This window comes from Nannospalax galili, unplaced genomic scaffold, assembly GCF_000622305.1.
Source record: "Nannospalax galili isolate Female #2095 unplaced genomic scaffold, S.galili_v1.0 scaffold173, whole genome shotgun sequence".
Lineage (NCBI taxonomy): Eukaryota > Metazoa > Chordata > Mammalia > Rodentia > Spalacidae > Nannospalax > Nannospalax galili.
The window spans coordinates 5,252,716-5,276,882 of record NW_008334442.1 but is presented as its reverse complement, the minus strand read 5'-3'; the positions used below and the strand labels follow the sequence as shown (position 1 = coordinate 5,276,882).

At 38.0% G+C, this 24,167-nt stretch overlaps 1 protein-coding gene across 1 annotated transcript; it reads right to left on the bottom strand.

Annotated features, from left to right (window-relative positions):
• Positions 1–1,949: 1,949 nt before the first annotated feature.
• Mblac2 (metallo-beta-lactamase domain containing 2) lies at positions 1,950–24,001 on the bottom strand. The gene is made up of 2 exons (XM_008829352.3): positions 23,424–24,001; positions 1,950–5,173 (listed from the first exon to the last, which is right to left on the bottom strand). The coding sequence occupies exons 1-2, from the start codon at positions 23,875–23,877 to the stop codon at positions 4,788–4,790; spliced, it is 840 nt and encodes a 279-aa protein (XP_008827574.1). The 5' UTR covers positions 23,878–24,001; the 3' UTR covers positions 1,950–4,787.
• Positions 24,002–24,167: the final 166 nt, after the last annotated feature.

Below are 24,167 nucleotides of genomic sequence, written 5' to 3'. Positions count from 1 at the left end.
GCCCTTAAAGTAGCTAGGGCAGTAGTTTGGACGCTTAAGCAGCACACAGGAAAACATCTAGTTATCCGTAGCAACATTCCATATTCTCAAAACTTCCAAATCTAGCTAAACTTTTATTATTTTAATTTATACTCCCCTGATTAATAGTATGACTCAGTATTATTTTATGTTTGCTGGCCTTTTGTGTTTGGGATGAACTGCTGTTCATATAACTTACCCACTTTTACAAGTAGTGAAAGAGGGACTGGAGAGATGGCTCAGCAGTTAAGAGCACTGGCTACTCTTGCACAGAACTCGGGTTCAATTCTCAGCACCCATATGGCAGCTAAAAACCATCCATAACTCCAGTTCCAAGGGATCAGACACCCTCTTCTAACCTCTACGGGCATTGCACGACACTGGTGCCCTTATATACATGCAGGCAATACACTCATACACATAAAATAAAAATAGTGAAAGAAATGATAAATTTCCCCTTTGGCACAATGATTCCTCTGAGTTGAAGGCAACTGAGAAAAAACAAGTTCAGGGATGCTTCCATGACCTTCCCATTGGTATCTGAAAATTCAAAACAATGCAAAACCAAACCTGGAAGAAGAGGGAAGGCTGTGTTGGGGCAAGATCACTCAATTCTTGAGTAGATACATCTTTCACTTATGCTGTCACCTAGACTTGAGAGTCCTCTTGAATACCAATTCACACCAGTGACTCTCCAGAGAACCTCCACACCTTCAACCACACCTGGGGCCCACAGGGCAGTTTCCTTGCTCTGAGGCTTCCAGCTTCTTGGACTAAGTAGCTAATGGTTTTCTAGGCTCTCAAGCTAGCAAAAGACCATCGAGGGACTATCCAGCCCCTGATCATATAAGCCAATCTAATAAATCTTCCCCCATAATTATATATATATATGCGCGCATGCAGTTTACTGGTTCTTTTCCTCCAGAGAACCTACTATACCTATCTTTCAGTAGTTTGTCACATACATTTTCAAGTCATTTCTTCCACAATTTAACATCTCTAGCAAACTCATTCCTTGTCCTTTCTCCTTACCACATCTTTACAATTCATCATACTTTGTTCACATGGTTTATAAGATGTGAAGCCCCACTTTTTCTGTAGTCTTCATTTCTTATATATGAAGAACTCTGTATACATGAAAAAATATTCGTGTTAAATAAAATTTGTATGCATTTTTCTAATCAGTCTTTTTTTTTTTTTGTTTAAATCTTGCACTCAGTCACAAAACCTAAAAAGGGAGAGGAAAAGTCTTTCATTTACTTCTTTAGCACTTTACCTTTTTCTTATTGAATTATAAGCATTCTTTATATTTTCTTGTTTTTTTTTCTGTTATAGGAGTAGTGAATTTCTCCTCCCCCTCCTTCTCTTCTTACTCTCTCTCTCCCCCGACTTTCTTATTCCTCCCTCTCCCTTTCCTACTCCTCCATTACTTATGGCATTAAAGATTTTGCTGTTATTGTGCATTTTTTCTGTATAAAGTAGATCTTCCCTCTTCTAATGGACACATATATAGTTCTAGTTTACACATCTACATTTTAAATCAATGTGGCTATTTTATGATGGTATAAGCCTTTTCCCTACAGGAGCAACTGTATCATTATTGAATCTAGTGCTTTTAGAATCTTCATTTATTATTAAAGGCTTCCATAGGCATTTTGCTCTTTCTCAGTTCTGTAGTTTCCCCTGATCTTTACACCATAGTGGCCATAAACTTTTCAAAACTGTACTTCACACAGTATTTTTTGTTAGAAATCTGTTAATGTTATGTTTAAAAAGTACCACTTGTACATTGAAATAAAAGTCCACTTTAATATTTACCACACAAACATTTCCATACAGTTATCTGGAAATTATAGGACAATTTGTGCCTGTCATTCATATTACTATCCATTTAAGAACAAATACATATAACCATTTTTCAACTATATCAGCATAACACACAAGGCTTTATTTGTTTTAAACTTCTCAGTTAAAAGGAGACATTAAATAAGGAAAATGAAGGTCCAACAGTTCATTACTAGCAATATAAATTATAAAAATTATATTCAAATGTTTTACATTCTGACAACTTTGGGTTACATTTACAGTCTTATTTCCCAAAACCATAAATTACAACAAGGGTCACTGTCAGGGTGAAAATATATATTTTTTTAAGTTTTTTAAAATGTTATTATGGTTTGATATTATTTAATTTACTCTTGGCATGCATGGCATCTTAGAAAGTAAAAACACACTTGGCCAATTTTATGTATTGTGCAGGTTTAAGAGAAACAGCACAGTTTGGGAGCAGACAGACCTGTGTTCAATTACCAGCTTTGTTCCTAGTCCACGTTGTATGAGGCTGGTCAATTGTCTCTTGTCAGTAGAACTAGTATTAAAATTTTAAATGCTATTTAAAATTTATCATAAATATTTTTTCGATTCACTTCCATCTTATTCATATGGTAGCAACAGTAAACTATCACAATCTTCTACTGCATTATAATTAGGAAAACTGAAAAAATTAGGAAAGCAACAATAGAAATTCAATTTATACATAAAAATTGCACCTTTAATAAACAAGGAAATCCTTCAGCAAGAAAGAACAAATACTTCTTAATAAAACTTAGTGCCTACTATACCCTGATTTTAAAATAAATACTAAAATATGACAAAATGGTCAATGGTTAATTAAGGACTTTTGGTTTTATTTTGTGCTGCTAATATAAAAATAATGGCTATATTTAAGGCTTATTAAGTGATTGTGGTTGTCCTGAACCAATCTATATTCTTAGTGCTGTATCATCAATTGAAACAAACCAACTGTCTTACAGAGCCATCACAGAACACTCATGATATTCCCTATCACCAGTCATGGGCTCCTCTCTGACTCTAAGGTTCATTTGGTGCCATGTGGTAGCTCAGTTCATCTGTCTTTAAGAATGAATCACATTTGCAATAACAAACCTATCTTTCTCATGCTAAATATGGTGCTTGGAAGAAATGGGATTCCTGAAAATTAAATTTATATGGTCACAAGAAATAGGCTACTCTATATAGCAACTCTTGAATTCCTATTCTCAGATCATTTTTACTTCCTAGCTTAATGACCTAACAAATCCTCCTTCCAAATCTGACTCAAAAATCTCCTTTTCCAGAGAATTTTTCCTCATCCAACTTCATACCCCTACATTAATGTAACTTCTATTGAAGCACAATTTATATTAACTTCAACTTGCATATATTATTATTAATCAGGTTTTATGTGCCTTTAACTTCCTGCTATCATGTTGTCCTCAACTCTTCAAACCTCCCACAGTGGTTAGCACAGTGCTGTGTGTCTATGAATATTACTGCATGAATATGCACATGGGATGTGTGTGCATGTGTGTGTGTGTGCACGTGCATGTGTGCATGTACATATGTGCATGCGTGTGTTTGCTGAATAAATAAAATATAAATAACTTGGGTGTTTTCAGGGTAAAAAAAGTTACACGACTTGACAGAAATAAAAATTGCTGCACCTTCCTAATATTAAATGATCTGATCTCCAAAGCTATATCAGTGTGGTTTTAGAATGTCAATAATAAAAAGGCAGTGGAAAAGCTGTTTTAAAAACTCTTATGAAATATTCTAAAAGGTTTAATAAATTATTATTAAAAGCACCAAACTGAACCATTTTACTAAATATTACTAAATAGTGGTTTAATGTTTCCTATGACTTGTGAATGTAGACTTGTTTTTATCCAAGACAAAGAATACTGAACAGGAATAGGTGTTGTGAATCAGGATAAAAAGGCAGTTCACTCTAGGTCGATATCTAAATGCACACTTGCAAGTAATTTAAGACTCCTTCTGTGGTACGTACACGTTATCTTAATCAAAAGAATGGTTCGTATCAAGATGTCACAGAATATCAGTCATTTTGATACTATAAACCATGACATAATACTGAAGTTGTTATTTATCAAGAAAATTTTGTTTAGGATCGCTATTAATATTAAAATACGATATAATAAAAAATTATTCTCGATGTGTATATTTTCGAATTTTCCTGACAGTGTCCTTTTAAGAAATCTGACAATTTGTAGAGTACATACATTTGAATTTTACTTTTATAACTAAAAATATTACTTACATAATAACAAGTAGTAGCTTTTTACTGATGCACTGTGCAATTTATATTTAAAGCTTTGCAATAAAACAAAATTCACTGTACTTTTCATAAGTTAAATTATACAGCATGTAACATGAGCTATAATTACATAAAAAAGTAAATAACATAAGTAAAGAGGCAGTTTTAACTGGGATATTTTAGCTGTCATTCTAAATGCTAGTTTGTATTGACTTCTATTTTATTTTTGAACCCAAAAACTTTATTTTTGAATCTAGTTTGAAATATAAGCATAAAACGCCATATGCTTTTCCCCTTAGGTATTCTAAGAAATAAGGAAAAGAAGAAAAACATGGGCACAGACAGTTCTTTCTCTTGCTATGAAATGCTTCCTTACCTCTACAGACCACTCCCAGGCATTTCCAGAGCAAATATTATAAAATGACAGTTTTGGCAAATCATAACATTTTTAAAATGGTTTCTCACTTGGGTGAAAGAGAACAAATATTAAGCTAAGATTTTTGCTTTTTTTTTGGCTTACTCATTCTCAATCTTTTTCTCTAATATACATTATATAGAAGCACTTTTTGAAATGCTCACTAGTAACCATTTTAAACAACACAAATGAACTGGGTTAACTGATATAGTTAATGCAAATAGAAGACCAGTAGAGACACTACGGTGAGGTCCTAGAATTTGTTATACGGAGGGCTAAACTTGCAAGAGATCGCATGGCAAAAGTAGACACTTTGTGGCATATCCCGGCTTTTGAAATATAATTAGAAGCTAAGAGAAAAAGCCTTTCAGCACCAAAGGTATTAAAGTGCCCAGGAAGCACCTTCTCCACAAGACCTCTGTCCACTAATTCTATAAGACGTTCACAAGTTCCAACATAGTCACTTATCCTGCTGTATGGGAGCCAGTCAATCAGTGATCCATCATACACGACATCTCCACTGAAGAGAATCTTTCGGTCTCTGTCATGTAAGCAAATACTGCCTCTGGAGTGACCTGGCATGTGCATCACAGTGAGCTGTCTGTCACCAAGGTTGATCACATCCCCTACAAACAGAAATAGAAAGAGAATTGATAAATAAATATGACTATAGACTTTGACTTCAATTACTTAAAAAAATTAAATAGGTTTCATACAAATTAGGGATGACACATTTTTTCACTCCACAAATACTGTTTGTGTATGTGTGTCAGATGCATGTACACACGTTCTCGTATGTATATGTGTGTGAAGTCCAGAGGTCAATGCTGAGTATCTTCTATCACTCTCAATCTTATTTTTTGAGCCAGGGTCTCTGCTTCTCACTGAACTGGGTGGGAACTCACTGACTGAGCAAGATATTACATTTCTTTTTTTAAATGTTTTATTTTATTATTTTTATGCATATGAATGTATTGCCTGCACGTATGTGAATGCACCTATGTCATGAAATGCCACGGAGGTCAGAAGAGAGCTTCAGATTCCCCTAGAACTGGAGTTAAGGACGGTTTGTAAGCACCATGTGGGTGCTGGGAATCAAACTTGGGTCCTCTGCAAGAGCAGTCAGTGCTCTTAACTAGTGAGCCATCTCCCCAGCCCTGACATTACATTTCTTAATAATGACTTAAAAATAAGTGGTCAATATTTCATTTCTACTGTTTCTAGACTGGTGTTTGCCAAAGTGACTAATGTAGAAAATTATTTCTGAAGGCTATTTTAAGTTTGAAATAAGTTTAATTCAGTGGTCAAATAATTTTGAGAACTCTCTTGAAAGAAATCATCTTTAAAATTTTTATGTGTGTGTGTGTGTGTGTGTGTGTGTGTGTGTGTGTGTGTATGCATGTTTTCTGTGTGGATGCTGGTGGAGGCCAAAAGAAAGTGTTGGATCCTTTAGAGCTAGAGTTATAGGTAGTTATGAGCTGCCTTATCTGGGTACTGGGATTTGAACTCTGGTCCTCTAGAAGAACAAGCCCTCTTAACTGTAACTGCTGAGCCATCTCTCTAGCCCCTAATCGTGATCCTTTTGTATAGACTACTTACATATTTTAATATACTAATATTATTACAGATATACATAAATACAATTATACAATTTTCCAAACTTACTAGACCATGAAACTTTCACTCTTTAGAAAAGTTATGATATCATTATCCTGGTGGCATAATCTCTGAATGTTGTCTTAGTGAACTGCATCCAACTTTGCCTCTTATTGTGTTATCCTGTGGGAATTAGGGCTTGAGAAAAAGAGCACATGGTGATGTCCTGGGTGATGCTATTTCTGTGTATCACAAACTGTCCTATGTTTCTGACCCAGGAACTTCATATCTACTGTCATTCCCATTACACTGTTGCAGGTTTACTTGCTAGCACCCAAGTTGGATAAAATCTCAGATTCATTACAGATATTGACAGTGAAGAGGAAATGGAGCTATATAGTAGGGGAAGATTGCTGTTTCATTGGAATTAAATCAGTTCTATCCTGAAGTAAGTCAGTATACACTAAAAGATTCATATTGTAATCTCTACTGCAAATATACCGTATGAAGAAAATCAATTAAATATAACCATAAGTTAACAAGAAAACAAAATGGCATAATAATAAAGATCTGTTAAACATAAAAGGAAAACAATAAAGAAATAAAAGAATAAAAAAAATGAGACATAGTCAATAAATCAGAAGACCTAAATCCAACTGTGTCAATAGTTACACTACATATGACTGGGAAAAATAATCAAGGTCAGAGGTGGATAAAAAGCAAGATGCACAAAGTTACCAGAAGAGGATTTTATAAGTCAAGGATACAAGTTGTTGAAAAAGTTATACCACGTAAACTTTAATGATACAGGAACTAGAATTCCTATGTTATTTAAGACAAAATAGATTTTTGCCTAGGGAATATTACCAAAGAAAAGGAATATATTTTATGAGGATATGCTATATTAATACATTAAAAAACTATAAATGTGTATAGATCTAAAACCAAGAAAGAAAGTGCATGAAGAAAAAACTATCAACTTGATTAAGACTAAATGGTTCAACCAGGAGTAGTGGCTCACACATAAAATCCCAGCACTTTGTCATCTGAGGCAAGAGGACTACTGTAATTCAAGGCAACATAGTGATTTCCAGGGCATCCTGAGCTACAGGGTGAGAATCCTATCTCAAAAAGACAAATAAATAAATTTACTCTGAGAACTCAAAATTCTTCTTTGAGTAATTCATAAAACAAGTAAAAATAGAATTTGTTAATGTACAGAAGACCAAAACAACTCTTACCAATACATTTAACCTAACTGACATATATAAAACAACTTACTCCAAAATAGAGAAGTAATATTCTTTTTGTTTTGTTTTGTTTTTTAATTATTTAATAACCACATGATTAGAAGCATTTCATTACAGCATTAACATATTCAATAACAATTTCCAGAGCAAAGATGCTTCTCTTTCAAAATTAGCTGTAAATTTTGAGGTTCACAGTTAAATTAATACAGTTATACAATATTGAACTCAGTATAACCCTTATAAGACATAAAATTGAATGAGGTTTTAACTTTTTTTTTTTTAAATTACAACATAGAATAAGTAGATTTAATAAATGTTTATAGCATATTTCATCCAACAGCTGTGGAATATACATTCTTTTCAGCAGTCCAGGTAACTTTTTCTAAAATAAATCATATTTTTTTTATTCTTATTCTTTTATGAAGTTAGTAATATTCTTTTTAAGTATACATGGAATATATTAGGCTATAAAGCTAAGACATAAAGCAAACTACAATAAATTTAAAAGAAATAAAATCATGCAAAATATGTTCTCTAAACAATATAATTAAAAGTATTATTAGAAATAACTAGAAATTACAAGTAGATAATTTATAATGCATTTTAAATAAACAAAAATAGTAACAATCAAAATAGAGAGCAAAAATAAATATAGGAAATATTCACACCTATAAATATCACATTTCTACCTAACTTATAGAATCAAAAGGAAATTAGGAAGTATCTTGGATTAAAGTAAATTTAATGAACTCAAAGCATACAAAAACTTATGGAATACTGATAAAGCAGTACTTAAAAGATAATTTATTTAAATGCTTATTTTATAAAGTATTAAGTGTTTGAAACTAATGCCATGATAACTATCTTAAGAAGATAAGAAGGGCAAATCAAACACAAACTGTGTACTAAGAAAGAAATAACGATGGGCTGGGGAGTTGGCTCAGTTTGCTGGTCAGCCAGCCTAGCCAACAGGGGAGCATCAAGTTCAATAAGAGACCCTTGGTCAACATACAAGGTGGACAGCAATTGAAGGAGACACTGATGTTGACCTCTGGCATCCACACACATGCACATCCATGTGTGTACATGCACACATACACTACACTACACACATACACACATGAGTGCACACACACACACACACAATTTAAAAAAGAAGGATAAAGAGTGGGCATGCTGGCACATGGCATTAATTCCAGTACTCTGGAGGCAGGGGCAGGCAGATCTCTGAGATTGAGGCCATCCTGGTCTACATAGTGAGTTCAAGGCCAGCTGTGGCTACAGGGAGACCCTGTCTCAAAAAGACAAAAAAAAAAGATGATAAAGAGCATAGAAAAAATAAATAAAATAGGAAACAAATGTCATTAGAGGAAAATCAATGAAGGAAAACAACAACTATAGATCAATTTCTCTGAGAAACACAGATGCCAAAAATCATAAATAAAATACTTGCAAACCAAATTCAACAGCATTAAAAAGATTATATGCCATATGCCATAACTGAGTTGGTTTCACTCCAAGGATACAAGGATGGTGTGGTGGTTTGAATGAGAACATCCTCCAGAGGCTCCAAGTATTTGGACACTTGGTCCCTAGTTTGTGGTCTGTTTGAGGAAGGTCAAGGAACTTTTAGGAGTTGTAGTCAAGCTGGAGAAAGCATGTCACTGGGGGAGGGATTTGAGAGTTCTTAAGTCTTGCTGGGTTTCCTGTCATGCTCTGTTTCCTGTCTACTTGAAGAAGTGATTGCTTGGCAAGTGAGGCAGAAAGAAATGCTACTGCCACCATGCCTCCCTCATCATTGACTCCCCCCAGAGCCATAAGCCAAATAAATTCTTTCTTCTATAAGTTGCCTTGGTCATAGCGTCTTATTGCAGCAACAGAAAAGTAATTAGTACAGAAGTTGGTGAGTGTTGGCTGTGAAGAACCTGTCCATGTGGGGTTTTGGAGGAATGTGGAAGTCTTCAGAGGTTTGGACTAGAAAAGTTGTTGAATGCTGTAAGCAGAGATTAATGGGCCATTCTAGTAGGAGCCTGGAAGAAAGTAGTGCTGAGAGCAAAATTAGTTCTAGAGGGAAATAAGGACTTAAACAGCAACTAGGATATTTTGGCAAAGCATCTGGCTGCAGTCTGCCTCCAGCCTAAGAACTTGCCCAGTTGAAAAGTAATGGACTAATTTCTTTGGTGGAGGAAATTTCAAGACAGCCTAATGTAGAAATGGTGGCATAGCTATTAATGGTGAATGTCATGGAGCTCTACAATGAATAAAGAGCAAATGAGGCAGAAAGAAATGAAGAAAGCAGTTCGGATTGAAAAAGAGCACTAGGAAAATTAATGTTGGAGCCAAGGCATGTGATGAAGTAAAGGCTCTCTTTGATAAGGAGACTAAAGCCTTTAAGGAGAGGCCTAGAGATTAGCACTTGAACAGTGGAAAGTGTACCTTCAGGGCAAGACCACATCAGCTAAACCTCCAATTTGTGAAAGGAAAATATCAGACTGGTTTTCTACTCCTAGAAAACCACAGCATAGAAAAGCTATGAATGTGGATGAGGCACACCAGGGTCCATCCCAGGCTGGCATCCAAACTTGGCAGTTGTTCACATGCTGGCTTTAGAGGCAAGAAAGATGCAAGAGTAAAGGGGTCATAGGTTCCTCCACAATTTCAGAGAGTTGCCAAGGCTAGGCAACATGCAGCAGGGGCATCCCTGTATAAAGAAGGCCCTGACAGGCCACTGTGTGAAGCTGTGAAGGTAAAGCCTGGTTGGTAGTGGAGACTCCAAGATGCTCAAGATGTCAGAGCCATGAGACACCTGCCAAGGAGAGCTGCATACAGGGAGTGATGCCATTTCCTAAAAGAAATCTGTGTTGCATACAGCAAAGCTGAAGGGGCTGAGCCATATAAGCCCTTTTGGAAATAAAGTCCTAGAAGTTGGACATGGAGCTACTGGATTTTGTGCCTGCCCTACTGGTTTTCAGTTTTGTTTTGGTTCTCCAGTTCCTCACTATGTCCTCCATTCCTCCCTTTTGGAATGGGAATGTGCATTTGGTTTCATTGTATGTTGGAAGTCTGAAATTTGTCTTTGTTTTACAGGAGCTTACAGTTAAGAGAATGCCTTGAGTCTCAAAAGAGGCTTTAGACTCTGGATTTTTGAATAATATTAAAACTGGTAAAGTCTGTGGGGTTTTTCAGAGGTGGACTAAATGCACTGTGCATTTTATATGGTCATGAGTCTATAGGGGCCTGAGCATAGAATGTGATGGTTTGAATGAAAATGTCCCCCAGAGGTTCCAAGTACTTGGATACTTGGTCCCCAGTTTGTGGTGCTGTTTGGGGAGTGTCAAGGAATCTTTAGGAGGTGTGGTCATGCTGGAGGAAACACATCACTGGGGTAAGGCTTTGAGAGTTCTTAAACCTTGCCAGATTTCTTGTCACACTCTGCTTCCTGTGTCTTCATGAAGGTGTGACTGTTTGGCTTTCTGCTCTTGCCACACTTCTCATGTGATTATGGACTCTTCCCTGGAACTGTAAACCAAATAAATTCTCCCTTCTATAAGTTGCTTTGGTCATGGTGTCTTTGGGGGGGGGGGCACTTTTGAGACAGGGTCTCACTGTAGCCCCAGCTAGCCTGGAATTCACTATGTAGAGTAGGTTGGCCTTGAACTCACATAGACCTGCCTGCCTCTGCCTCCCAAGTGCTGAGATCAAAGGCCTGTGCCACCACACCCAGCTGGTCATGTTGTCTTATCACAGCAACAGAAAAGTAACTAATACAGATGGTTCGAAATGTAGAAATCAATAAATAAAACACAGAGTATAAAGAGACACAAATCACATAATCATTTCAATAGACACAGAAAAGATAGAGTTCAATATTCATTTATGATCAAAGCCTTCAATAAACTAGGAATAGACAGAGGATACCTCAACACAATAAAGACTATATATAACAAATCTACAGTCAATGTTGCACTAAATGGAGAAAAACTGAATTCATCTCCTCTGAAAATGGGAGTAAGAAAAGGTTGTCCACTCTCTCCACTATCATTCAGTATAGTGCTTGAGGTCTTAGATACAGTAGTAAGGAAAAAGAAATAAAAAGTGTATATAGGAAAAGAAGAATTCATTATTCCTATTTGCAATAACAGAGTAAAAAGGCCCTAAAAACTCTATCAGATAACTTTTAAATCTGATAAACACCTTCAGCAAAGCAGCAAGATACAAAATTGATATACAAAACTCAGTACATTGTTTATATATCAATAATATACTTGTCAAGAAAGTAATCCATAAAAATCCTCACATATGTAATTCAAAACTTAAAATGCTTAGGAATAAACCTAACTAACTGAAAGGCTTCTATAATGTTCTGTAATGAAAACTTTAACACACTGAAGAAAAAAATTGAGACACTAGAGATGGAAAGATGTCCTGTGTTGTCTTCTTTTCCTGCTGCTGTTATCAAAGCACCTGCTGAAAGCAACTTAAGGAAAGGTTTACTGTAGCTCAAAGTTCAAAGTCCAGTCCATCACAGTAGGGAAGTCAAGGCAGCAAGAGCTTGTGAAGCAGCTGGCCACATCACATCCATAATCAAGAAGCAGAGAAGGATGAATGCTGATGCTGCTCAGCTATCTTTTTCAATGTTATACAATCTTGGATCCCCTGTCCAAGGAAGGTCCTGCACACAATTAAGGTAGGTCTTTCCTCACTAGTTAATGTAATCAAGATAACCCTTCACAGGTATGCCCAAAGCCCTCTCCCAGGTGCTTACTTAGCCTGTCAAGCTGACAATTTACAACAACCTTTAAATCTCCCAAGCTCACGGACTGAAAGAATAATATTGTGATAATGTCTGTATTACCAAAAAAATCTCAGATCTAATACAATCACCAACACAGTTCCAATGGCACTTTTCACAGAACTAGAAAAAAAAAAACTTTAAAATTCATATGGAAGCGTAAAAGACTCTGAATAGCCAGCCAAAGCAATCTTAAGCAGAAAGAGCATTATATGACTTCAAATTATACTAGAGTCATAGGAACAAAAGCAGTATGGTAATCACATAAAAGTAGATATGCAGATCAATGGAATAAAACAGAGGATCCAGAAACAAATCCACACAGCTATAGCCGCCTAGTTTCTGACAAACTTGTAAAAAAACATACATTAAAAAAAAAAAGCCTCTTCAATGAATCATGCTGGGAAAACTGGGACACATATTATGTGACTTTTTTGGGGGGAAACATGACCAAAGATCTATTTACACCCAGATAGAGGACAATGGGCCAAAGAAACAAATGAATCCAAGCTCAGCTTGATGGACCAGTAAGCTTATTGGACATACTTATAGAACTATGGTTGACTCAAAGACATTGCATCACTGGAAGTCCCACCCCACCTGGTGACCTCACCAAGCTGTACCAATGCGGTGCTACCCTCAGTCAACCTTCTACCTCATATATCGTCACCAGACCACATGCAGCCAAGTATATGTTGGGAATATGATGTCCAGAATCCCAGGTAGGGGTCTGATGACCCTTCTCTGTTCCTTTTAGCAGGGAGTTTAAACATCCCCATTACCTTTGCTACAGAACTAGTTATCACTCTATTGCTTTGCTTATTTCATTGCAATGACTATGAGTGAAAGTATTAGGTAAGTCACAACAATCTTTGCTCCATAATGCAATGGTAATGCTATGTCCAGAGGAAACAGCTATTCCCTAATACCACATGAGCAAGAATGAAACTAGATCCTTATCTCGCCCTGTACAAAAATCATTTAAAACAGATCAGTGATGAATCACTGCTATAAGACCTGAAACTCTAACACTGCTAGAATAAAACACACTAAGAGCTATACATAGGCAAGAACAATATCAAACTCATTCCATTAGCTCATAATTCTAAGAATTAACAAATAGTACAGCATGAAATTAGAAAGCATTTTCACAATAAAATAATCAGCAAAGTGAAGAAACATCAAACAGAATAGGAAGAAATCTTGTCAACGGTGTTATCTGATAGCAATTAGCATCTAGAACCTACAAAAACCAAAAAATTAAACACTAAAAGAACAAATCATAAAAAATCAATAAATGAGTAAAGTGAACAGATACTTCTCAAAAGAAGACATACAAATGGCCAATAAATGTAAGAAAAATATTCAACATCCTTAACCATTAGGGACTTGACAAAGCTACGAGGAGATTCCATCTCACTCCACTCAGAGTGGCTCCAATGAGGAAAAGAAATGACAACAACCACTGATGAGGATATGGGAAAGAGGAAGCCTTCTTCACAGTTTGTGAAACATAAACTGATGCAGCCACTGTAGGAATCAGTGTGGATGTTCCTCAAAAATCTAAAAGTAGAGCTACTATATGATCCAGCAATCTAGCTCCTGGGTATATGCCCAAAGAATTCTAACTGAAAAAAATGAGCTTCCTTGTAAATCCATTTCTACACTATTTTATCAGTGAGACTAAGAAAGGGTAACAATCATGCTAAGTGAAATAAGCCAGACTCAAAGACAAATGACATTCTTTTCATATGAGGAACCTAGACACAAATATACATAAGTGTATGTGCCCCACCCATATAAGAAGAGTACTATTTTGGGGGGAGGAAAAGGTCTAACTGAAGGGAGAGAGGAACAAAAAAGCTAATGGGGGAAGAAAGAAACCGTGTGTTTTCCTTCATATGCAGATTTGTATTTAAACATAAATATGTATAACATGAAAGCAGAAAGGGAATTAATGGAGAAAAGAAGGAGGCCACTGATAGGGAAGATGGGCAAAGAGGATGAGGGGATGCATATGAGAAAAGTACAATGATACAGGATATATATTAAAATGTCATAATAGGTTGGAGACATGGCTCTGTGGGTAAGAGCACTTGCTGCTCATAATGAGGATTGGAGTTTGGATCCCAGAACTCAAGTCAGGTCACTCACAGCTCTTGTCTCAAGAAATATGATGGTGAACAACTGAGGAAAACATCTGATATTGATCTCTGGCCTCCACACATACATTCATATGTAAGTCCTTACACACACACACACACACACACACACACTCCAGTTCTCTCAACTAGCATATTTATTATTTTGTATGTTAAAAAGTTTTAATCAGAACAAATTAACTATTTAAGCCTACCAATTTTCCAACTTAGTTGAAAATAGCATATTCTTTAAAAGGCACAATTATTCAATAGTGATCCATGAAAAAAAAAAGAAGTCTAAATTGGTGTGTGTCAAGCAAAAAAAATTATTAATAATTTAAAATCCCCACAAAGTCCAGACTTAGAAAGGGCTCCACTAGTTAATTCTGTCAATCATTCAAGACTGGAGTAATATTAATCCTACGTGTAGAACTTGAAAGTGTACATGAGGAGAAAAACTTTTCTAACTCAATTTTATGATGATAAAAGCTAGAGAAAGACAATGTGAGAAACAAAACAAAGCAATAAAAAGGACCAATGCTTATACCGTACAAAAATTCAATTAAAGAAAAGGACAAATACTCTTAATAAAATTAGTCTTAACACTTTAAAATATGGGCAAATTGGTCCAGCAACTTATAAATAGGAAAATAACCAATTAGGTGTTATCTTAGAAAATTTAAATTTGAGGGCCCATGAGATGGCTCAGAGGGTAAAGGGACTTGCTACCAACCCTAACAACCTGAGTTCAATTACCAGGACCCACATGGTAGAAGGAGAGAACCAACTCCTGTAAGTAGGTCTCTGAGTTCCACAAATGTGCCATGGCACATTCACAGTCACCCATGCCCCCAAATGCAAATGAATAAACAAATAAATATGATAAAAATAAATTTAAAAAATTTTGAATTTTAATTTCTGAGATCAAATAGGGTCTATTTATATATGCAAGTATGACTTAACTTAGGATAACAAATTAATGTAATATACTATATTAGTAAGATAAAGGCAGTGCTGGGCAAGGCATCTCATACCTATAATCCTAGTATTCATGAGGTTGAGGAAGAAGCCTAAGTTTCAGGGTAGTCTGAGCTACACAGTGAGACTGCCTTGAAAAGCAAAAATAGACATATAAAACTGAAGCGAAAGCCGTAAGATTATCTCAAAAGACTCACTGAAAACCCTATGAAACAATCCAACCCTCATTCATGAAAACTTGCAGCAAACTCTACATAAAAGGGAAGGTTCTGAACTTGATAAAGGTACCCGTGAAGAACCTACAGGAAATATTTCTGTAAACAGTAATCACTAGATGCTTTCCTTTTAAGATAGGAGCAGTACACTGAAGATCCTAGCCAGTGCAATAAACCAAGAAAACAGAAGTAAAGTCACACTTATTATAAAAGACAAAAATTCTCTTTATTAACAGGTGATATTACCTTATATTAGAAATTCCTATGCAATGTAGAAATAAACTAGAGAACTAAAAGAAAAAGAAAGTTTAGCAACATATCAGATGAATACATAAAAATCAACTATATTTCTATATGCTACAAAGAACTATCAAAAAACAAATTAAAAACAGTACCAAAAAGAATACTCAGGGGGCTGGGAATATGGCTCAGCAGTCAAGAACACCCGGTATTCTTGCAGAAGACCCGGGTTTGAATCCCAGCACCCACGTGGCAGCTAATAACTGCCTGAACTCGAGTTCCAAAGGATCCAATGGCCTCTTCCAACCTCCATGGGCATTACACAACATGGGTGCACTTGTATATGTGCAGGCAATACATGGATACACATAAAATAAGATAGTAAATAAAATATTTTAAAAAAGAATATTCAGACAAGAATTTAAGAAAACACGTTTACAGCTAGGCATAGAGGTATAGATCCGTAATACTAGCTACTAGGGAGGAGGCTGAGGAAGAATATTGAAATTGTAAGACTTGCCTGGGTTCCAGCGTGAGTTTAAGGCCAGCTTGCATAACATAGTGAGACCTTCTTTCAAAAATGTAAAAATGAAAACAAAAAAATAAAACCAGAGTCCTGGGATGTTACGGCTCAGTGGTACAGAACTTGTATGCCCCTGGCAGGAGGGAGGGAAAGAGAGGAAGAAAGAGAGAGGAGAAAAAGAGGTACATTGAAAAAGATCTATTGCTGTATTAATACAACTTTGCAATGATTAAAATATTCTGTGGAAGCCACTTGAATGTGAATGCAACTTGAAATGGGGCTAGGGCACTTAAAGATAAAAACCAGGGGTAGGAGTTGTATCTCATTGTCAGCCCTGGCTGACCTGGAACTCACTATGTAGGCTTGGCTGGCCCCAAACTCACAGACACACCTGCCTCTGCATGCACCATCACCTCCAGGCAAAGATCAAAAATTTAATTTTAATCTGTCTTAATTTCAGTTTGTATTTAGATAGTCACAGGTGGCTTGTGAGCTGCTATAATGCCCAGTGCAGATTCAACACAATCTCAACCAGAATCTCAATATGTTTTTTAGAGATGAGGAAGGCAGTATAATTGTGGGGGAGGGGAGACAAATAAGAGCAAAGTATGAAAATGTCATAATGAAACTCATTTCTTTGTATTCTAACAAAAAATTAATGTATAGAAACGAAAAGAAATGGGAAGAGTTAGGTGACAAATATTAGCTCCTCTATAACTGTGTTCCTAGCACCACCTTACACAAGTTTCCTACCAGCTCACTTCGCTTATTTCTAAATTGGGAATAACAATGGCTCTTGTCTCACAGAACTGTTTTTAGCTTAAATGATTTAAAGCCCACATTTAGAATGGTGCTCATCATGCCAGTAAATGTCAGTCATTACACCTTTATCATTGCCATCTTTCTTCTCAATGTCCCAAGCTAATGTTTCTAGACTCAGGTTTGATTTCATGCTCTGTCAATCACCTGCTATGTAGCATGTCATTATGACATGTCATCTTCTCTCCCGCTAAAATGGACTTTAAAATTATGAAATAAAAATACCAGTAGAATCTATTTCACAGGGTTGTTTGAGAGTAATGTTAAAACTTAAAAAACAATCTGACTATAATATTTACAAAAAGGACTGAGGCTGTAGTTTAGTGGCTTACCTAGCATATGTGAGGACCTGGGTTTTGTCTACAGTACTACAGAAACAAAACAACAACAGAAACATAAAAATACAAACAGCTTACAATAATAAAGAGAATTATGAAAAAGACAAAACAGGAAGATTTATCTAATTTCAGCCACTGCAATAAAGTCATAGCAAGTAATCAAAGCAATGTGTCTCCGGCTAAATGAGAGACATAATGTTGTGGTTTGAATATGAAATGTTTCCCATAGGCTCATGTGTTTGAACACTCAGTCCCTAGACAGTAGAACTGACTGGGAAGGTTGTGGAGTCTTTAGGAGGTGGAGCCTTGACAGAGGAAGTAGGTGACTGGGAGTGGGCTTTCAGATTTTTTAGAGCAGCCTCATTTCCTGTTCCTGCAGCCTCCTTCCTGACTGCAGATGCAATGGAGCCAACTAGTATCCTGCCATCATGCTTCCTTGCCATGATGGAATAAATCTCCTTGAATGGTAAGCTACAATAAAGCCTTCCTTCCTTCAATTGCTTCATGTCAAGTATCTTGTTACAGTGTGAGAAAAGAAATTACTACACATAATTCATGTGAGAATGGAGAGACAGAAGTAGCCATGCAAAAAACAGTCAATGAATTAAAAATTCTTTTTGTCTTTTTGAGACAGGGTCACCATGTAGCCCAGGCTGGCCTGTAACTTGTTATATAGAACAGCTGATCTCAATCTCACAGAGATCCACCTGTTTCTGCCTCTTGAGTGATGGGATTAGAGTGCTGGGATTAAAAGCGTGTGCCACTATGCCAGGTTTAGTCAATGGAGTTTTGATGCAGCTGAACCAGCAGTAGTAAGCATCAATAGTTTTCCAGGTGCTTGTTATACATGCCATAGTTTCAAAGCAAATCTGGCCTAGGTTGCTAGAATTTTTCTGACAGTAATAAGAATGACTCATGGTGTCCTTTAATTATGTTTCTAGACCAACTCCAATGTTTCTGAATCAGTATCCTACAAAGACTGGAACCTATATGCTGAACAAGAAACTAAGGTGATTCTGGTTATGAGGCAATTTGGGCAATTCATGAAATCATAACCATTGTGCTCAGACTTTAGTGTGTATCAAAGTCAAGTTGAGGGAAATAATTCTAAGGAATTAAAATTATTATAAGGATGCAATATTGGTAATACTATTTTGTAAAGACCCACCCCCAACCTTGCAAAACTTTGTTTATATAAAGGCCCTGCTGCATTCCCAGAGCTGGAAAGCCCAGAGCTGCCCACCCCTTCCCCTTTCCTTCATTTCTTTACACATACACTTTGAAAATTAGCAAACTAAAAAACCATGAGGTCAGACCCCAGTCAATAGGGAAAAGACATAGCAGTCTTGCGTTAGGACTGAAAAATAAACCTATCAAATGTTCAGCTTGGTGTGCTTCCCTACTACCAGAATGAGGCAACAAGTTACTTTCACTTTGTCCACATGTTCTTTCTGTGGTTATCATGTGGAGTCCTTGCACCCCAGATTGTATTGCCAACAATATGAAGGGTTTGTTAAAATGCAGACTGTTGGTCCCAACCCATTTCTGATTTAGTAGATACAGGATAGTGTCTAAGAATCTGCATTTTGACAAGTTCCAGGCAACATGGAGGAAGTTCAGTCCTGAACCACAGTGGTTACACACCTCTGCCTCTTCAATGATACCAACCCGTAAAAAAGGATGAAGCAGAAGAGTGCCCTGTTGTAACCATACTATACAACATTATATAATCTGATTGTACAACATATCTCATTCACTGTGTCAGAATCACCTGGAGATTCCACTAACAACAAGGCTTCCTTAGGCCCATACCACCCCTAAGCACACCTAATGTTTTGGCTAGGTTAGAAATAAAATCTGGGGTCCAAGGACCCCATCAATACTTCATAAAAAACACTTGAACAAAGCAAAAGTAACTTGGCAAGGCAGCTTTTACTTTGGTAAAAGGGTGCATTGTGTCATTCAGATCAAACAGGCACACCAGACAGAAGTTTGTGTCTTTTCCTCATTGGCTGAGGTCTGACTTCACAGTCTTTTGAGGTTGGCTAGTTTTTTAAAAGAAACCCTGTAAAGTAAATGAAGGAAAGAGGGAAGGATGGGAAGCGTTGAGTTGTTCAGTTCAACCTCAGGGATGCAGCAGGATATTTTACCTGAGGTATATATTCTTGGATTGCTTCCACTGTTCTCTTCTGCTTTACCTTATTCAAGTTATCTCTGCTCTTACTCTTCCAATGCTGGACTTGGAAGTCGGTTTGACAGTAGAGTGATCAGGCTAGGGATGACTTTGGCATGCCTTCCACATGGGCATCTTAAGTCTTTTCTCTAGGACTCAGATTTCCCAGATAAGAATTTTCTAATTCCCTACATGGTATGGGGGGTGGGGTGGAACAGAAGGCTTAGCTGTCATTCTCCTGAGTATCTAGCAGGAAATATACACTGAACACTCACATACTCTTACCCTTCCTGTTCTCCATGTTGAATCCCTGAGCTCGATAGTGTTAAGCATTTCTCAATTAGGAAACCCCTTTATTTTCTATCCGTAGAGAATCAACTAACTGGAGAGGATGCATTCCCTTAAGACGGGTTCTACAGTTTTAAGAGCTTCTTAAAATGTTCACAACCTACTTCACTTATTTTAGTATTCCCTTTGTCCCCACTGAGTTCCCACTGCTGCTAATTCCTGAGCCATTTCAAGCTTCTGATGTAAACTGAATTGGCTCTTGATTTCCCACCCTCGGCACAGTACAGAACTGTTCACTCAGTCACATCTAATTTCCACCATCCAAAATAATCCCCTCGACTAATGTAGATTTGTATTTCCACCATCCAAAATAGTCCCCTGGACTAACGTAGATTTGTACTTAAACAGATCATGATCTCTTAATGGTAGTACTAGTGGAATGCCAGGAGGGAAACAGAATACATGCTTGTTCAATCAGCTACCTTTCTGGGATATGCATTTGTTTTTAATTTCCATAATAACTTTGCCTACCTGAAACCACCCCTCTGAAGCAGTATCTTGGTGACTCTGAGCAAACTGTTTATAATGTGTAATGGGGACAAAAGGTGATCATTTGAACTTGAATCACTTGAATATTATGAAAAATAGGCAAAGTGATGTTTCTTATTCAAAAGGTCTGAGCTGTATCTAAGATCTATTGCTGTCATCTTACAGAAAGACATTATTTCACTTTGATGGAATTGTTTTTCTATCAAAGATAATGCACTAGATGAGATAGCTATTCTTTCCTTGCCCTTCATTTAGAAGCCGGTTGTTAGGTTATACAGGTGCAGGTTTATGCTTCTCCATGATAGGTGATCATCAGTTCACTGAAATGATTTTAGCCTCCTTGTGTTCTAACCAAAGCTGTTCCAGTATGGTTATATGTGTGTGTGCAAACGTATATGAATTTTTAATATAAGTATCTTATATCTCTTTGCAGGCATCTGGACTGTGTTAATAGCAAGTGAGCAGGCCACATCATTCAGAAGACCGGAAATTAATATTCCTGAGAAGTGAGATCAGAAGCTACTTGAGAGGGTGAGGCATCTGGCTCCTAATAAAAAACATCTCTTCCTAATACAGTACTATCACTTTCAAAGTGTTTCATAAATATTGTTTTCTTTTCACACCTTCAAAGACTTAAAGCACTCCATAAATGTGTCTCCAGTTCCAAAAATTTCAGGTGTCCACTATCAACTGGGACTCTGGAATTCCTGCTATCAACTAGGATTATAATCCCAGTTCCTTCCCAAATGGTCTAGGTGATCTCAGACATAGTACTCTGACATTCTTACTTCTAATGTAGAACAATAATCCCTAACATTCTTTTTTTTAAATTAAATTTAACACTTATTTGTGTACACATACATATGGCATACGTGTGTGTGGAGGTCAGAGGACAATTTGCTAGAATCAGTTCTCTTCTTCTACCAAGTGGTGGATCCAGGGATCAAACTCAGGCTGTGGGGCTTTGTAGTAAGCACCTTTACCCAGTAAGTAATTTCACTGGCCTTCAATATTCTTTTATCCTTAACTTCCTATTGCTGGTAAGACACAAAAGTAAATAATTAAACATTTTTTTCTTTTAAATATATTATATTTTAATACTAATGAAAACATTTTTGTTTGGCCTTGGTGTCAGAATATTCGTCAACTGCTTGGAAAGTTTATATCTGAAACCATCTATTTTAACAAGAATATAGTAATGAAAATTGTATCTAATGTAAATGTATATTTTACATCTCAAACTGTCAAAAGTTAAGACACCTCCCACCCCCACCATCTAAAGTCTTTTTAAAAAATCTTCAGACTTGGGATGAAGAGATGGCTCAGTGGTTAAGAGCACTGGCTGCTCTTGCGGAGGACCCAGATTCAGTTCTCAGCACCTACCTGGCAGCTAACAATTGTCTATAACTCCAGTTCCAGGGGATCTGGCACCCTCTTCTGGCCTCCATGGGCACTGCACACACATGGTGCACTTAACATTCATGCAGACAATACACGCATACGCATAAAAATAAATAATTTAAAATCTTTAGACTTAAAACTTTCATGATGAAGCACGTGTAGTGGAACACGCCTTTTATCCCAGCACTCAGGAGACAGAGGCAGGTGATCTTATGTGTTCCAGGCCAGCCAGGGATACATAGTGTTCCTCTGTCAAAAACAAATAAACAACAATGAACATCACCCAAACAAAAATCAAAGGAAAAAAAAGGCATTCATTAAGAGACTGCTAGTGGGGGTGGGGGGGTATAAGGACTAGAATCTTAACAATTTTTTAATATCACAAAAAGATCTTATCCACTTTGTCTAGTCTTTATCCAGCTTCACTGTACTGCAGTAACTGGATTTTTCTACATTACAGAGGAGTATTTCAGGAATTAAAAGGATTAATATAGAAAAAAGAACTTTCATACTCTACTGAGAACTATCATAATTATTTCTTGGGTAGCAGAATCTATGGGTATTCTGCATGCTTTGATGTAATGTGTCCTGGATCAAATCCCAGCTTTGATCATGGCTTTGCTCAGTGGAGTCTAGGCAAGACATTTAGCCAGGGCTCTCTGGCTTCATTTCGCACATGTTGTGAGGATAAAATTTAAAATCTCCTAAAAAGAAAATATGAAATTAACATACCAAATATTGCTGTTGTGACTAATTAGTTCAATGACGGCAGTTCCTGGAGAGAAGAGGGCGGGAGCCCTACTCTATTTTGCTTTATTCCATCAGTTTCTCTCTGAAATTCCATCCTGTCTTTCATAGAACCAAAGTCTCTACACGTTAACCCCAGTACTCGGTCTCCATCAGAAAAAAAAAAAAACCTCATTAATCTTCCATAGGCCTTGCTTTCATCCAGACCAGGTATCTGTCTTGCCACAAGCCAGGCATTTTTACTTTTATGTTCACTGTCAAGCCTTTTCTCTTGTGAAGCAACATTAAAAAAACAAACCCATCTGAACGATAAGGATGAATGAAACGACTGCAACCACACAGCTCTAATAGCTTTTTTAAGCCTACAGGTGGGACGTGCTCACCGGGTAGAGTGAGCAGATGAAGTCAGCAGTTCTCAAAGCACAGATAGGGCACGACACACTCTCTTCACGAGGTGTCATTCCTTAAAAGTCTACTCGTTACAAAAGCTCCTGGAAATGTTAGACTGGGTGCTTGGGAGAAAAGAACGGAAAATCCCTAGTCACAAGTCCGGGTAGTGTTACTACTGTAGCAGACAGGAAGCTGACTAGGGGGTGGTGCCGGCTTCGGTCAGAATGGCTACAGTGCCAGAGCTGGTCTCCTGGTAAGAAGGCTGCAACAAGGCCTGGGCTCTGGGCTTTTACAATCAGGAAAGGGTGAGACGGAAACAGAGTTCCTGCAATGCACTGCAACAATCCCACTGTGGTCAGGCAGGTCTGCAACATGCAGCAGTCTCTCCCCAAGCCCTTCCCTCAGCCCGAGCGCGCGCGCCCGTGGGGCCCATTACCATCCTGCAGGATAAGGGTAGGTTGCACCGCCTGCACTCGGAACTGCCTGGCCCTCCAGCCCGGGCTGGGCGCCCGCACCACCTCGCTGTCGGAGAGCCAGGTCACGGTCTCAAAGTTGTCCCCGCGAGCGAGGGCCTCGGCCTCGGCGTGGTGCACGGCCACCTGGTCGAACTGGTAGAGACCGCCAGAGTGATCGAAGTGTACGTGGGTGGCCACGGCCAGCAACGGCCGGCGCCCCGCATCCTCTTTAACCCCGCAGTCCTGCAGGAGGCCGGAGGAGTAGAGATACTCTGGGAGGCTGCGAAGCCCGAGGCCCGTGTCGATCACCACGTCCTGCTCCGAGCCGCGCACCAGCCAGATGTTGGCGCGGTTGCCCGACTCGTAGAATCGTTCTTGAATCCAGAAGATGCCATCACCCAGCGACTTGTGGGCGTACCACTCGAGCGCCGACATGCTGCTGGGCAAGGCTGTGGCTGGGGTAGGAGTGCCTCCCACAGGCGGTCTGCACACGGACCCGGCGCTGCGGCGGACAGCTCAGCCCGCAGTCGGGGTGGAGGCGCAGAGCGAGGGGCGGGGACACGCGAGGAAGGCGGGTCAGGACGCGCGGCTACGCTGCCCCGAGGGTCTGCCCCGCCCGGTCTGCAGAGCGCGAAGGCTGCGCTCTCCGTACCCGGCGCTGGAGCTGCCGCAGCTTCTGTAGCCGCAGCGCGCCTCAAGGCACGCCGGCTGCAGCCGAAACCCAG